This window comes from Poromitra crassiceps, assembly GCF_964638095.1.
Source record: "Poromitra crassiceps genome assembly, chromosome: 25".
NCBI classification, from domain to species: Eukaryota; Metazoa; Chordata; class Actinopteri; order Beryciformes; family Melamphaidae; genus Poromitra; species Poromitra crassiceps.
The window spans coordinates 14,222,100-14,239,638 of record NC_139649.1 but is presented as its reverse complement, the minus strand read 5'-3'; the positions used below and the strand labels follow the sequence as shown (position 1 = coordinate 14,239,638).

The 17,539-nt window shown below is 43.7% G+C and overlaps 1 protein-coding gene across 1 annotated transcript; it reads left to right on the top strand.

Annotated features, from left to right (window-relative positions):
• Positions 1-771: 771 nt before the first annotated feature.
• On the top strand, positions 772-16,865 carry klhdc8a (kelch domain containing 8A; the record flags this gene model as incomplete). The annotated part of the gene is made up of 7 exons (XM_083660644.1): positions 772-936; positions 1,394-1,604; positions 3,485-3,649; positions 5,675-5,893; positions 12,281-12,382; positions 13,926-14,074; positions 16,812-16,865. The coding sequence occupies 7 exons, from the start codon at positions 772-774 to the stop codon at positions 16,863-16,865; spliced, it is 1,065 nt and encodes a 354-aa protein (XP_083516770.1).
• Positions 16,866-17,539: the final 674 nt, after the last annotated feature.

The window sequence follows — 17,539 nt, the reverse complement described above, 5'->3', positions numbered from 1 at the left end:
TTGGTCCACTAACATTATCCTAAAAGTGAGAAAATTTAAACTTTTTACAGCATTATTATGGCTGGGTTCGTTTTAATGGCATGCATTTATACCAGCCAGGCTCCTTTAGGGGATTGGTAAAATAAACATTAAAATTCAACAAAAATAATGCACTTTCATTTGAAAACCTCAGAGGATTTTGAGTGTAACTTGTTTTGTTTACACAGGAAATGAGCCGGGTTTGCCAGAAAGCTCAGCTCTTTTGCAACGTTGATGTGTGAATTTAATTAATGAAGATTCATGTCACACCAAACAGGTGGGTTGCATCTGTTCTGCAAATAAAATGGTGCGTGTCAAGTTTAAAGTGAGCTTAGGTGTGTGTTTGCCCTCATCTGGATCCATGCATATGCCTTTATCATCTGATGAGGTGCTAGCCATGGCTAATTGACCCGCTCCACAGCGCGCCCTGTCTGTGCAGTAGATATGGCTCTGGGTGTTAACATCTTGTAAATGACCAATTATGAAGGAAATTGCACAAACGACTCCTCTGTGAAGTGCTTAAAATGCGATTCGCTTTTCACGGCGCAGTCTGTTACACCGCTAAATCCATTTTCCCCCTCCTGTTTCCTCCAGGGCAGTGAGGGCACGAGCTGCTGGACCGTCCCCAGGGCGAAGAGTGTGCAGCCTGGCCGTTAACTGATCGACTCTCCCACCGTCGTTCACCCCTCCTTCACCCTTCCCGGAGCAGCAGCCTCCTCCTCCACCCTGAGGCCCGGGGGGTTGGCGGAGGCCATGGCGGTGCCCGCAGCCCAAGAGTTCCACTGGCAGAGCCTGGCACGGCTGCCCAGCGGCCGCGTCTACCACACTCTGTCGGAGGTGGGGGGTCAGATGTACATGCTGGGCGGCTGCGACGTCGCGGGGAGGCCCTGCTCCGCGCTGGAGCTCTACTCCCCCGAGGTAGAGCGAATAAGTACTATTCATAGCGTATTCATAGCCTGTGCCATAAGAAAAAAACATCTCAATGTTTTTTTCCTATAACAAGTTGTGTTATTTCATCATTGAAGAATACATAAACCACTGTATACTTTATACACAGTTATATAAATGAATACGTACAAAATGTACATATCCCCCAGGATATTGAATACAGTGAATAGGGAAAATAATATCAAGCAGGTTGAGCTTTCCATACAAATCAGCGGCAAATTACTGTGTGGAATTGCCAATTACCACTATGCAAATATATCATTATTTATTTCAACATAAATTAGATTTAATCCCCACAAGCCGCAAGGAATGCTCACAAAACATTACATTGTGCTTAATTGGAATCGTAAGGGAATCCACTCAACTCTGCAAGAAAGCATAAGAAACGGAAGTATGTCTTCCTATGATGTGTATACACAATCTGCAGGGGGACCGCTGGATAACCTTGCCCTCCATGCTCACCCCTCGCGCCGGGGCAGCCGTGGCGGTGCTGGGGAAGCAGATCCTGGTGGTGGGAGGCGTGGGAGAGGACCAGAGCCCCCTGAAGGTGGTGGAGATGTACAACACAGAGGAAGGGAGGTGGAGGAAGAGGAGCGCTCTGCGGGAAGCCCTGATGGGCGTGGCCATCACTGTGAAAGGTGTGTACTTACCGTTTATGTCAGTTAGTATTGCTTGGCTGATGTGTGGACAGTTAATAAGCTTGTCAGCCGAGAAGAACCCGTCAGTTTTGCATTCGTCAGCCATCAACGGCCCATCAGATTCCTGTGCTTGTTTACCCACGGTACAGATGTCATTTCATTTCATGAAGAATAGTTCTGCCTGACAAGTGAAAAATGGATGAGAAGTTGATTACAGCCATTCAAAGCTGCACAGTTCTGTACAACGTATTTGAGAGAGACAGCACAGGAGTGAACGTGTTCAAAACGATGCTTTCATCCATCACTGAGGTTGATGCAAGTGCTGGGGTTAATGTTACTGAGTTTAACAAAGCAGCAAAAAAAAAAAAAAAAAAAAAAAATTCCATGCGCCCATCAACCAATTTGCTCATAGTGTGAACACAACCGTTTATACTGCATTCATTTCATATTTCAAACAAGTTTCCCACCAGTAAATGCTGTTCACCTCAGCTTTCAACTGCTCTAAGTTCTACTCGGAAAATCAGGTTTGGCCATTTCTCAGACGTCTTCAATTCTGACTAATGATTCATTTGAGATTAAATGAATGAGTAGAAGTCATGTTGTAACTACAACAACTCTTATAATGCCATGGCAGGACACCACTCAAATATGACTAAGTGACGTCATGATTGAAGTTTGAACATGCAAACATTTCCACACCGTCGCTTCAAACCAACAAAGTTGTACTCGTATGATGTGAATGCAGCCTTACTTCACGTTCCCCAAAAGTCTATATAAATAACTAAATAGCCCTTTCAGAGCGGCTCTCTGAAAAGGCTATTTATTTATATAGACTTTTCTATATAAATAAATAGCCTTTCCAGGGAGCATGCTTGGTGCTGTCAGCCTGTGCTGAAACACAGATTAATGCTGCGCACGCAGAGATTTATTGGGCACAAGTAGCCCCACATTGCTGCATCAAATAGTTTGAGACAAAATGATCGATGGCACCAAATGAAAACAAATGTGGTATTTTTAACGCGATAATAGGACACACCGCATTCCTTATTTGACAAAACAATACCGCTTTAACTGACTTTGTTTTCCAGATATGATTAGATAATCAAGTTTTATAATAAGAAAATTATCTTTGCGTTTCAAACACACAAAGTTTGGAAACAAGCACTTCATTTATATTTGAGATGACATCATTATTCACATTGAGGGGTATGGTTGTGGTGGGTTTTAGGGGGCGTATCGAAATATGAATAAAACAAAAACAGATTAAAAAACGATTGACAGAAGAAGTCATCTCCTTCCCTCCAGCTCTGTGTTTTTTCTCTGTTATGTTGTTTCATGCTATATTTTCTTGTTGCTTGCAACCCTCCCACTCCTATTCCTATGCTGGAGGTGTCACGCAGAAGTGCCAGAAGAGGATTCTTGCATCTTTATTCTGTTGTTTTTCCTCCCTGCCCTTCCCCTGTCTCTCACACTGTCTCACCTTGTCACCAGCTAACTTTCCATCCAGCTCCCGGGTGAATTTTAGACAAACTTTTGAAATGTTGCAAAAAAATAAAATGCAAATGAGGTGTTTCCATCAGCTGGGTTGAAGCAGATAAACTTCCTGAATGTACAACTATGGCAAAAAAACACACAAGACTTTCAATAATCCATCATTATCCGGCGTCCAGGTAGATTCCCTGCCTATCCAACACAAGGGTCGCAGGTTCGAGCCGCTGTGTGGAGATGTTGAACCACAGATGTTGTGTCTCAACATCTGTGTGTGTGTGTGTGTGTGTGTGTGTGTGTGTGTGTGTGTGTCTGTGTGTCTGTGTGTCTGTGTGTCTGTGTGTGTGTGTGTGTGTGTGTGTGTGTGTGTGTGTGTGTGTGTGTGTGCGCAGATGGCCGGGCTCTGGCGGTGGGGGGAATGGGTGCAGACCTGCTCCCCCGCGGCGTCCTGCAGCAGTACGACCTGAGGAAGGACGTGTGGGCGCAGCTTCCTCCCATGCCCACCCCCCGCTACGACGCCGACGCACACCTGCTGGGCAGCAAGATCTACGTGGCAGGTACAGGAGAGCAGCCTGTGTGTGTATACCTGTTCAGATCTACGTGGCAGGTACAGGAGAGCAGCCTGTGTGTGTATACCTGTTCAGATCTACGTGGCAGGTACAGGAGAGCAGCCTGTGTGTGTATACCTGTTCAGGTACAGGAGAGCAGCCTGTGTGTTTATACGTGTTCAGATTTGCACTTCCTGTCTAGTCCAGACTCCTGACAGTAACTAATAGGAGGACAGTATATTACTCCCATTCTAGCATGACTGCATCAGCAATTTAGGATCAGTTAAGTGTACTTATCACGTAGGGGTGCTCCGATCCGGCTAAGCCACGATCCGATCCGATTCCGATTCCTGGGGTCACGATCCGATTCCAGAATCTATTCTCGATTCCAACGATTCTCGATTCCAGAATCTAGAATCGATTCTCAATTATGTAGTTTTATATTGCAATAACACACAAAGGTAAATATAAGACAAAAAATGACAAATGTATTAATGCTGAACTTCAAATTCAACTTCTGAAGAATTACAGTCAGGGCCTAAATTCATTTAGCAAACTAGGGGGGAATTCCCCCCTTATGTTCTTAAGATAAGATGGATTTATAGGCTGGGGGGGATCTGTAGACTTTGAGAAGGATTTATAGATTTTGGGGGGAATACATTAACCAGAGTTCTTAAGTGCAAGAGGTGGTGGCACCGTGGCAGTACAGTACACAAATGACATGAACATTTGGACACTTATTCAGCCGGTATCTTGCATGTTGCCTTCAGGTGCACTGTAAAAAAAAAAAAAAAAAAAAAATTACAATACAAAGAAGAATCGATTCTTGGGAGTTTGGAATCAATCCAGGAATCGTGGCATTAAGAATCGCGATCCTTTCAGAATCGATTTTTTGGAGCACCCCTATTATCACGTTTGAGACTAGTGCCAAGACATCTCAAGCTTTTAACCACATATGAGATCCTCCACAGTCCAGGCTGAAGACTATACTGTACTACACAGTCTATTCACCTTATTCACCACGCCCACTTTTTCTCTCTTCTGCGTTCAACGCAAACGTATTTGTTCTTCCGGTTCAGCGCTAGTTGCCTACTGTGGCTAATATTAGCCGCTAGTTAGTTATGTTACATGGCAGTAAAATGCCACTGAATGACCAAATTGATATCACTTTTAACCATTTCGAGTAACACTGTTTCCATACAGATCGCCAGCGTTAGTTTGTTGTTTATAACGTGGCTATATTCATAACGTTTTCTATCTCGGATGCGTTATTTCGAATCCCACATAGGTTACGCCTGGCGCAACCTATGTGGGTTTCAGGACGAAACAGTCTCGACTCCACTAACGTCATCTTTAGAGCACAATATTCCTGGAATTCCTCTATAGCTTACTGTGGTATACAATATACTAAAGCTGATGGAGGATATCTAGTCTCTGGTACAAGCTGCCAATTCAGTGTCATTCTCCATTCTCCTTTTTCATTTGCCTTTGCTTGATCCATGGCAGTTTTTCTTCTTATTCTAAAGAGGAATTAAATAATATATAAATGATATATAACTTCAGTCGACCTGTATTGTGACCAGTAGGAATTGGAATTGCGGGCGGCTGAGGCTCAGGAGGTCGAGCGCGTTGTCCACTAACCAGAAGTTCGGTGGTTTGTTACCCGGCTCCTCCAGTCCGCATGTCGAAGTGTCCTTGGGCGAGATACTGAACCCCAAATTGCTCCCGATGGCTGTGCCAGCACCCTGCGTGGCAGCTGGCCGCCTTCGGTGTGTGAATGGGTGAATGTATGTAGGCACATTGTAAAGCGCTTTGGATAAAAGCGATATATGAATGCAGTCCATTTACCGATTGCAACAGCATCAACACAACTTTTCTCCTAATACAAGTCTCTAGTACAGCTCCCCTCTTCATGTATTATTAATAGTTTGTTTTTTTTATTTCTCATGTAATGCACTTTGGAACTGTTTCAGTAGAAGTGCTCTATAAATAAGAGATGACTTTCAGTAATATTATTATTGCCCTCTCCTTCAGGTGGTCGTCACTGCAAGCGGGCGGTGAAAGCCTTCGAGGCGTACGACTCTGAGACGCGCTCTTGGACCGCGCTACCCATGATGCCATGCAAGCGTTCGTACGGGGGTGTGGTGTGGGACGGCGCCGGGAGGCTGTGTCTGCTGGGGGGGCTGCGCCAGGGAGGGCTACACCAGAGGTCCAAGTTCACTAAGAACGTCAACATTTATGACACGAACCAAGGTAGAGAGAAATAGACAACACACACACACACACACACACACACACACACATGGGCCTGACTGGCTGCAGGCTGTACATTTTAAATTCAAATCACAGTTTTCAAGATTAGATTAGATTAAACTTTTTATGATGCCGGAAATCAGGTTAGTGCAGCAGCAGAGAATAAGATATAGAATATAGATAAGACAAACTGTGAGTACTGAAGATGATACAACGGATAATCACCGATTATTGATAACAAACGCCACCCGTCAGCATCGGCTTCACCGCGCCGTACAGAGCACCCGGTCGCCATTGGCTTCACCGCGCGCAGACGACTCGTTTTCTACTCAGAAAGGCTAATTTCCCTCAGTACTGCAATTCTTTTTTTTTATATCTTTTTTTCCTGATTTTTTTATCCCATTTTTATCCCCCATTAGTGCTAACGTAATTTATTTATCCTGGTTGCTACTCCACCCTCTGCCGATCTGGGGAGAGCCGAAACTGGCTCCATGCTTCCTCCGAGACATGGGCAGTTAGCCAGCCGCTTCTTTTCTCCTGACAGAGGAAGCTTCACCGGTAGGACATAGCACGTGGGAGGTTCACGCTATTCCAACCAGTTCCCCTCCCTCTGAACAGGCGCCTTTAACGACCAGAGGAGGAACCACTTCAGCGACCAGGATATTGCATGTTTTTGGTGAAGGGGGTTCCTATATGAAGGAAACCCCCGGGAGGCACGGGGAGAACATGCAAACTCCACACAGAAAGGCCCTTTTGACGACCCCACCCGGGCGGTGGGTACTCGAGGACATGCGGACGGGCACGCATTCCTTCAGCGTTCACATCGTCCCAGGTGGGAATCGAACCAGCGACCTTCGAGCTGTGAGGCGATAGCGCTTACCACTGCACCACCGTACCTCCCTAACAGTACTGCAATTCTGCCCACATGCTGTGTCCCACATGGCAGCCAGGGAAATGACTGATCCCTCTATCCTGCACAGACAGCAGCGCAGAGTAACAGGTGAACAAATTGAGAAAAAAAGAATATCAGAGAGAAAAATCAATATGTCATTTTAGATGTTGGGATACGCGCTCACACATTGGGATTTGTCAAATGAAAGCCAAATATAGCAGAGAGCAGTGCAAGCTTTAATGTTAATGTACGACAAAGGGGAGAAAGCGTGCGTTTTTTGCGAGGAAGAAAAGGACGAGGCTTTTCAACGTCTGACACACAAACGCAAGCGCTCATACTGTATGCGCGCAACAGTGGCTCATACCGATGCATGGCCACGTGCACACACACACGCACATGCACGCACACGCACACGCGTGTATATAAGGCGGCGTACCACCTCTCTCTCCAATCTAATTTTGGTGGAGATGAGATGGGAGATGAGCTGAGGGGAGGCTGAGGCTGAGGGATGAGGAGCGCTTTAATTTACCAGATCCAGAAACAGATTGCTTTATTATCCGTCTTCAGCAATATCTCTCACACACACCCACGCGCTCACGCACACGCACACACACACACACACACACACACACACACACACACACACACACACACACACACACACGCACACACACACACACACACACGCCCACGCGCTCACGCACACACACACACACACACACACACACACACACACACACGCACACACACACACCCACGCGCACACACACACACACACACACACCCACGCGCTCACGCAATCGCCTGTCACAGAATATATTCTATTACCGCTCCCTTCCATATCCTCAATATGAAGATGCGCGCATGTTAGGTGATATTCCTGCAAAGAGTTTCAGCCTTGTCGGCATATCGGCGAGCAACAAGCATGGCCGTCGACTGTAAAATGATGGCGGCTGCGGGTGAAGTTAACACACACAGGCTTCGGGAAAATTGCCTCAAATCTCTCGACGCAATTGCTATTCTCTTTTGTCGTCTCCTCCCCGGGAATACGCTCAACTAGAATGGTGCTTTTTCACCGCATCCAACAAATAAACAGAGTCTCTGAGTGAACACTCCTCTAATCCCTCTGAAGCGAGAAGAATCAGGCGACAGCTAGATTTTCCATCCAGTAACACATTTACCAGTAAATATTTGCTTTCTTCGAAAAAGCGAGTTAGGCAGCCATATTTGATTCATGTCATACCCGGCCGGGGTGGGAAATCATACCCACAAGGCTGTGAAGCAGATGGAGGCACAGGCAAACCCAAACAGCCGGTAGACCAAAAAACAAGACACAGAGTCTAATAACGGCATGCCGTTGTTAGGGCTGGGTCGGTTTGAAAATTTTAAAACCGGTTCGATATTGCCGTCTAAACCGGATCGAACCGGTATACCGATTTTTTGGGTAATTAAAAAAAAAAAAAAAAAAAAAATTTAAGCAGGGCTCCCGAGTGTGGCCCATAACTGTCTGTAGTGCAACTTCAGTCCACCTGATAGCGATAATACACCTCTAAGCTGGTATTGTCAACCAGCAATGATACTGAATAAAAAGAAGCAGGACACCTGTGTAACAAACACACCCTGTATTTATTTCTCGTAACTATTCAGCTCAACTTTTCTTCTAAACATCAAAATAATAAATGAAATAAGACTTCTGCCTATAGTGCAACTTGAGAAAAGGCTAATAAAAACACAAGCAGTGCAATCAGAATGGATTGGCTTACAGCTGAGCTGCCTTATAAACTTCAAAACTCACAAATTCACACAATATAGGGCCTAGGCATGGGTCGGTTTGAACATTTTGAAACCGGTTCGATATTCCCCCAAAAAACGTATCAAAGCGGCTGCAGTTGGTGGCGATAATGCACCTCTAAGCTGGTATGCTGCCAACCAGCACGAACACTGAATACAAATAAGCAGAACCTTTTAACTGTAACAACACACTGTTTTTATTTCTCATAACTATTCAGCTTAACTTTTCTTCAAACATCAACATAATAAACAAAATAAGACTTTTGCCTACTAGTGCAACTTGAGAAGAAGCTAATACGAACAATAGTGCAATCAGAATGGACTGGCAAAAAAAAAAAAAAAAAAAAGGTTTTTTCGGTTCGCACGTGATCTAACCGGTTTGGGCTCGTACACCGAACCGAACCGGTAAAACCGGAAATCGACCCATGCCTAGCCGTTGTAAGATCACTGGGCTAAATAATATGGACGAAGCCATCCATTATTTTTTGGACACACGTTTGTAAGCAAAGTGTTGTCTGTCGCCATCTTGGGGTCCTTGCGCAGCTCACGTGAGACGGGGGTTTTCCCAGAGCCGCAGCTCTGCCTGCTAGTGCTCTGTGATCGACTAGCTCTGCCTGCTAGTGCTCTGTGATCGACTAGCTCTGCCTGCTAGTGCTCTGTGATCGACTAGCTCTGCCTGCTAGTGCTCTGTGATCGACAAGCTGCGCAATCACTGGCCAGTGTGTGTGTGTGTGTGTGTGTACAGTATGTATGTATGTATGTATGTATGTATGTATGTGTATGTACTGTATGTACTGTATGTATGTATGTATGTATGTAGTATCTATATATATATATGTATATATATATATATATATATATATATATATTTATATATATATATATATATATATATATATATATATATATATATATATATATATATATACACACAGTATATATATATATATATATATATATATATATATATATATATATATATACAGTATACACACACACACACACACACACACACACACACACACACACACACACACACAGACAGACAGACATACATACATACATACATACATGCACAGCTAATTTCACCTTTCATAACATCTGTGTGTGTGTGTGTGTGTGTGTGTGTGTGTGTGTGTGTGTGTGTGTGTGTGTGTGTGTGTGTGTGTGTGTAGTGTAGCAAAATATTCTTTATTTTGCTTTGTTGAATGCCCATTCGGAGGTCTGTTACATCTGAATAATGGACCACTGTTTTGCATCTAATCATGTCCCCCTGCAGTGAGAAAAACAACCAATATGTTGTGTGAAAAGATTCATGCAAGTAGTCACGTAATGAACGTGCTAATTGCCAGTGAGAAGGTCATTATGGCAACATAAGCCCCATCAGGGTGATCAAGGCCACTCCTCTTGCTGTCAGAGTCTTAAATTACCCTCATTACTGTACATTATCCCTCAGGCTGCATATTATGGAGAGATGAGCAGCAGAGCTGGAGAAGGTTCATATTAATAAACACTACAGCCACTGGAATGAGGGAACATCTATGATGTTGATCCATAATGTTAATTAGTCTTAGCAGTCAGCTTCTTCCATGTTGTTAATGTTATAATAAACCAATTAGGTTGATTTTGTAATATGCAACAGTGGGGGAGAGTTTTGAAAAAGCGGACTCAGTGTTGAGAAAAGTTTGAGTTTGTAAGCAATTGTATAGAAAAGTGTAAATCATGAGGGATAATTACAAAGGAGAGCTGTGGATGAAAATTACCACCACAGAGTACAAAGCTTCAGTCTTCAGAGAACCGCCTCATCTCCCTGATTCAATTGCTATTCTCTCTCTCTGTTTATTCTCTTTCATCGTCTACAGTACCTCCCCTCCTCCCCCCAGAGCAGAATAATGCTACAAAGAAATTATTTGAGAGAACATTCATGTAATCGCTCAATTGGCATCTCTGTCTCAGAGGATTGGACCATGAGTGTGCAGTTATGATGTGATGATGAGGCCCTGTAGTTTAAAATAGAAAATCCACGCTCAAACTTTTGGCGACGTGTCTTGCATTCCTGGATTTTGGATCCGACGTCAAGATACTTCCAGCAGCTATGATGGAGACAACACATCAACAGTAAATAAGGGATAACTGAACTGAACTTAAGGTCTGGGTTTCCTTCAGATAAACAAACTTTGGCAGCTAGAGCACCTGAAGATTTTTTTTTTTTTTTTTTTTAAGTATTTTGGGAAATCTGCTGGGGAAACAGAGAGAAGTAGTTCTTTATGGCAGTTTTATTTCCCCCTCTGTGTATTTGTTTCTCCACTCTGGAGCGGTTTAACACTCTTTACCATCTGCGGTGCTTAAAGGAACACTCCCATTTTCAACCAGCTTTGTATCATTAGAACATCAGTAGTATATCAGAAAATTTTAAACTGTTTTGAAGTCTGTCATTTAATTTGACAGTTATTGAGTGTTAAAGTGTGGACATCACTGGTCCACACTAACTCAAATTAATAACTCATTAACTCAAATCAACTCTCAATAACTGTCAAACTAGATGAATGATGAATAGTTTGACAGTTATTGAGAGTTGATTTGAGTTAATGAGTTATTCATTTGAGTTAGTGTGGACCAGTGATGTCACTGGTCCACACTTTAACACTCAATAACTGTCAAATTAAATGACAGACTTCAAAACAGTTTACAGTTTTCTGATATACTACTGATGTTCTAATGATACAAAGCTGGTTGAAAATGGGCGGAGTGTTCCTTTAAGCGTTGAGTGTCAATGAAATGGCAAAATGACCGGGTGGACTTTGGAGCACATGGTCCTCACTCTCAGCCTCAAGTGTGGGGTTATTAGAGGGAGAGAGAAACTGCATCGCTATCTCCAACTGGGGCTCCGGCCATTTTTAAAGGCTGGTAGCGATGTTGGTTTTCAAATGTTGTTCACACCAAGGAGCCCTAAACTGACACGAATTAGATCATGGACCCCCATTGGATTAGATTTTGTCACAGGGTCCCCCCATCTGATAAGATGTTCACTTTTAGATGTTTTATTACAGAAGGTGTGTGAAACCCATGGAATTATAGTGAAAATAAATCATCCCCCTTTTGCTGGGGACCCCTCTGGAACCCCCTCAACGACCCCTCAGGGTCCTCGGACCCCACTTTGAAAGTAGTATTGTAATTGTACAATAAATAAATGATGTCATCAATCAAACTCATATACAGTAGATGGACAACAGAGTGGCTGATATGCTATTTTCTAATCAAAGGAAACGGTCCTATACAGTTACTTATCTAACCCTAACTCCAACCTTCCCTTCCCTCTCTCTTTGTAGTCTGTGTTTGTTGTAAACTTTGTGTGTCCTTGCAGCAGGTGTGTGTGTGTGTGTGTGTGTGTGTGTGTGTGTGTGTGTGTGTGTGTGTGTGTGTGTGTGTGTGTGTGTGTGTGTGTGCGTGCGTGCGTGCGTGCGTGCGTGCGTGCGTGCGTGCGTGCGTGCGTGTGTGTGCGTGCGAGCACATGCTGCCTGCAGTTGGCTTGTCGGTGACCTCTGACCTCAGCGCAGGTCACAGACTGAAAATAAGTTCAGCAGCAACCTGTCATCAGCCCCCGTTACTTTACACACACACACACACACACACACACACACACACACACACACACACACACACACACAGACACACTTCCTTATGCTCTCTCCTCTTCCCTCTAGGTGTTTGGTTGAAGTCGGAGGAGACGGTGGCGTTGAAAACAAAGAGGGCTGACTTTGCCGCCGCTTTCCTCCGTGGCCGGATGATCATCGCGGGGGGACTGGGTAAAACTGCTTCCTGTCTCCATATCATGAAATGTTTCTCAGTCTTCTTGAATCCATAGTGAGTTAAATGTGTGCTGCATTCATGTCACATGGGAATACCTGTCAGATCGACTCGATGGTTAAAAGCGACGGCTTGGAAATGTGCGCCCACGGTGGAACTTGTCTGAACTCATCAAGAAGTTCCGGTTTAAGTTTTCCGTAGACTCTAGCTTTTTCAGACTCAGCACGCACGCACAAAGTGAGTGATAAACTGAGTTCACGCTTTACTGCAAACCAAACATCGCAATGTCAACCACAAATTAGTCTCGGCTCCCAGACGTTTGGTGAGCTGCGCCACCAAACGTCTGGGAATTTCACTGTCAGAAACTGTCTCTCCGAGCCCGGCGAGAACGGCCGGCAGCAGACACGCCTACATTTATTATTAGAATTTTATTTGGTAGCGGTTTCATAGTTCCAATATAGAGCAAGACACCGATGTGCTGCAAAGAGAGTTTATACCTGTTGTTTATTTTACAATAATGTTTCCTACCCGGAAGTGGTCCGCTTGCTACTGTGAAGTCATCAGCAGGCTCTGTAACGTTAGCCTCGGGAGTCGGGCTTATCGCTGGGGGAAAGACCTCTAGCCGCCGGGGCGTCCTATTAACAGGTTATGTTTGTTTCTAAGTGATTAATATGTTTCTCCGCAAACGTGGCGATGTTTTGCGAGACACTGGTTCTGCATGAGCGTCACTGCCCCCAGAAAGCAGGCCCGCCCACAACACTCATGATTGGTTCTCCGATGCAAGGCTCCCAACAGCGCCACCAAACGTTATGAAAAGATTTAAATAGTAATATTCTCAGTCTTACAGGAGTGAAACGGATTAAGACTGAGGGCTGAGTCTAACCACAAATGAAAGCAAAATCCAACGAGTGGCTGTGTCCTTTTCTTTCAGGAAGCTTGAATCTGCTGTCTTTCCCATGTGACATGAATGTAGCGCAAGTCTCCAGGTGACACCTTCATGAACCAATGCCAGCAACACACTTTTAGTGTCAAGCTAGCTGGGTGAGCCATCCCATTAAGCCTAAAGGTGTGTCCACACCAACGGCGAAAATCGCATTACTCGCTCGAGTTTAACTGCGCAAATTATTCACCAACGTTATAGTGCGTCATTCACGCCGCAAAATGTCTCTTCATTCGCCTCAGTTGTGCCACTCGGGGTCCGCGCGCGTTTGCATTGACTTTGTATGTGATCTCACTTCATGGATTTGCGATATCGCGTTCGGTGTGAATGTCCAGTACTGCTGCATTTATGACGTGATTATGACAGATTTAATGTAAATACGAGCTACTAACTTAGAAAAAACATCTAGCTTCCTAGTGGTATTACAAGTAGGACATGAGAGATAATTCATAGGCTTCAATATATCAAAATGTGTAATATTGTAGTATTTTGTGTGTGTGTGTGTGTGTGTGTGTGTGTGTGTGTGTGTGTGTGTGTGTGTGTGTGTGTGTGTGTGTGTGTGTGTGTGTGTGTGTGTGTGTGTGTGTGTGTGTGTGTCCCAGGTCATGTGCCCGCAGCGCTGGACACAGTGGAGGCTTTCCACCCTCGGAGGAAGAAGTGGGAGAGGCTGGCTCCCATGGCCGTCCCCCGATGCTCTGCCTCCTCCATCGTCATCAGAGATCGCCTCCTGGTGGTGGGAGGAGTCAACCAGGTACCCCAGCTGTCTGTCCACCCCCCACCCCCAAGCTGTCCCTAGACTTCACCGTGTTCGGTGGTGGTAATGCGCTACTCGGTAACATCATTACTTTCCCCAGTAAACGACGGTATACAAAATTACAAGTTCAATTTCAGTACAAATAGTATTTGATCAATTAAGGGTCTAACAGTTCATAAAATTCACAGTGGTGTCACGGTTCTGTACATTTTCGATACAGCAGTAAAAATCTATAGCCTATATTTTTATTAATTTTATTATTTTCACAGTCTAGTTAAAATTTGTATTTCAATTGACGACGATGTTTTCTTTTAACACCTTTCGTCTTTTTTTTGTTTACCATATCATTGTAGAAGACTTGCACTGTTCAGCAGTGAAAGATTCGTTCAGTTTGCAATGCTTTTCGAACCTAAAGCCTCGTACCTTAATGGTTTGGCTTTGGTTTGAAAATATGAGAATACAAAATGAAATCTAATTGCTAACAAGAGCGCCCAAGAATAGAGAAGTTGACTTTCTCTGGTGGAAGTCACACTTCCACCCACTACTTTGACTTTATCCAGTCATCATTCACAGTAGAATTAAGAGAGAGAGAGAGAGAGAGAGAGAGAGAGAGAGAGAGAGAGAGAGAGAGAGAGAGAGAGAGAGAGAGAGAGAGAGAGAGAGAGAGAGAGAGAGAGAGAGAGAGAGAGAGAGAGAGCGCGCCCTATGAAAGGAAGAGGAAAAGTAAATGAATTAGTAAAGGGATGAATTACTTCTCCAATGAAGGAATGAGTCATAACTTTACTGAGATAAATGAAGCATGGCATTAGTTCATGCAGGACACGGAAGTCGTAGGCCTACGCCCCAGCTGTAATCAGCTGACAGCCCGCTGATTGGATCAGCGTTTCTTCTAATCGTTCACCAATCACAGCCCATTCTCACATGAAGGCGGTTCATTTAAACATGGCCTCCTTTTACACTGATCCTTGCTACACCAATGCTGCCACACATCACTGCTGCTACTGGAAAAGCTTAAGAGTCTTAACATGGCTCAAAGGTTAAACATGTACACTGTATTCAATGTCTTGCTTTGGGCCCATTGAGGGTTTTCTGCATTGCACTCCCTGTTTAGCTTAGCATGCTGCTTGTTTAATCCAGGGAGCATCTAAACTAAAGAGCATAACTGTATTTCCATTTGTTGCAATAAATGGTGAAATATATGACTAGAGTGTTCCTGACTGAAGTAACAGCTAATAATAACATTACCTTTTTGACTAAAGAGCCCCACCAAGGTACACAAACATATGAATATACTGGCTTGAAACACTTAATTTCAGGTCTTCGCTATGACTCAAACTAAAATGGCTCCGCTCCCGAAATCAAAACTGTTCCTTTTGTCTTTTACAAACTACAAACTTTACAACTTGGGGGATGGTGCAGAGAAGAAAATGCCCGACTCTAGGTTTCTCTGTATTGACTCTCCAAACTCTAAATCAATCACAGCTCCCTGCTGCTCTCTACAGGGAGGGATGGTTCTACCGGTTTCTGACCTTTTTTAATCAAGGAAACCAATTAAATTGGGTTTAAATATCATTTGTAAATGTTAAAGCAAGTACAAATAATACACCAACAGCCTTGTGAGGTGTGATGTTCAGTCGGTCAATTCACAAAGTCATCTTATGAGCTGCATCAAAGTGAAAGTATGGTATGCAGTAGGGGAGAGTGGGGTGAGTTGTGCCAGTGGGGAAGTTGTGCCACCCCTTGTATCTAGAAAACCATAGAAGAAATTGGTCATCTGACCACACATTTTTGAAGAGGCATACATTTTACTCACTCTGCAAAGAAGGGAGGCAGATGGCACAAGAGCTAAGCACATTTAAGTTCAAAAAACTGTTTTTTGCCTCTCAAAGTAAAATTTTTATGATCAAGGTTTATTGATTGTTGTGTCTGAACAATTATAGACAAGCTTGAAAACATTTCACACATGTGTTAGTGTTTTAGTAAGCTACAATATGAGGCTATACTGTTAGCATGATGTTAGCTCCAAACCAGCTATACAGTATGATACAAGTTTGTTAAAATGGTGGGGATGGGGTGATTTGTGCCAAAAGGCCTGGGTTAAGTTGTGCCAGTGCAGTTGCAGTTGATTTAGTGAAATTTTATTTCATTTTGTTCTTAAATGTTTAAATAGACCTTGTTGAAGAATATTGCAGTATTGGCAAGTGTAGCCTGGCTCTGTGATAGTTGATTTTGTTCATTTTGAACATCATTTTTATTTCTGAAAATGTTAAATATGTAGGTCAACTGCTGCTACCGTTTAGCCTTGTTTAACCCTGTTATAGTACACTGGACTTTAATGTTATCTTTATTTTGTCTTGCTTTGATATGGCATTACAGTATATGAGATGAAAATGTTCTGTTTTACTTCAGTAATCAATGGCACAATTTACCCCAACGTATTCTCTCCAAAGGCACAACTTACCCCGCACCGGGGGCAGGTTGTGCCAAGAGACCACTTTTTTAAGAATAGCCATATTTTTTTAACAGTTTATTTAAGATCCAAAGGGAGTGTTCCCAGTAGTGCACAACATCCTGAAATATATTTACATATTGTAGTTGGAGGCATTACTGTCATGCCCTCACTTTAAAGACACCTCAAGTAAAAAGTGGCACGACTCACCCCACTCTCCCCTATGGTGGAATTTCTGCAGCCCTATGACTTTCCATCTTCCCCGTCCGCCCTGTCGTCTCTCAGGTTCCCACCTCGGCTCACGAGATCCTCTACGTCAAAGAAGAAGAGTTTCTGTAGTCTGCAGCGATCAACACCGGATTAACGGCGCGCTTCCACTTCCTGTGTGTTTCCTGTCCAAAGCTCCTGGATCAGACCATAGTGCAATATGTAGGCAAGTGAGGGAAACGGTGCCAGGGAACTGCAGTTACAGCAATGTGACAGAAAACACTGCCCCCTGCTGGGCCTTGATAACACACATACAAACAGAGGAGCTGGCTCTTTCTCTTCCGTCTCTTGAGATTTGTAGTACGTTACACTTCTGCATTGTACGTTGTAGTGCATACTTGGAGAAGAACACATTTTGTAGCTTTTATGTCTAGTATTGTAGACAGAAAATATACGAATGACCTCTTATGGCATAATACTGCATATGCATTTCATGTTGTTTGGTTTCTTTCTCCTTTTTTTGATCTACTGTGTACAAATCGCTAGCAACTGAGCATTCATAGGTGGTGTATTGTTCTCTTCTGAGTTTTGGGCGAATGATATGGCTGCTGCAGTATCCGTATATTGTGTCAGCCGTTAGAAACTAAGCTGACTAGTAAATTATTTACTGTAATAACCTTTGCACTAAGGCAGTCGACACTGAAGGGGAATTGATTTTACTGTAGCATTGATACTTCAGAGAATAATGTAGTCTTACACCGAGAATTCTATAATATCACACGTGCTGTAAACTTGCACATTCGTGG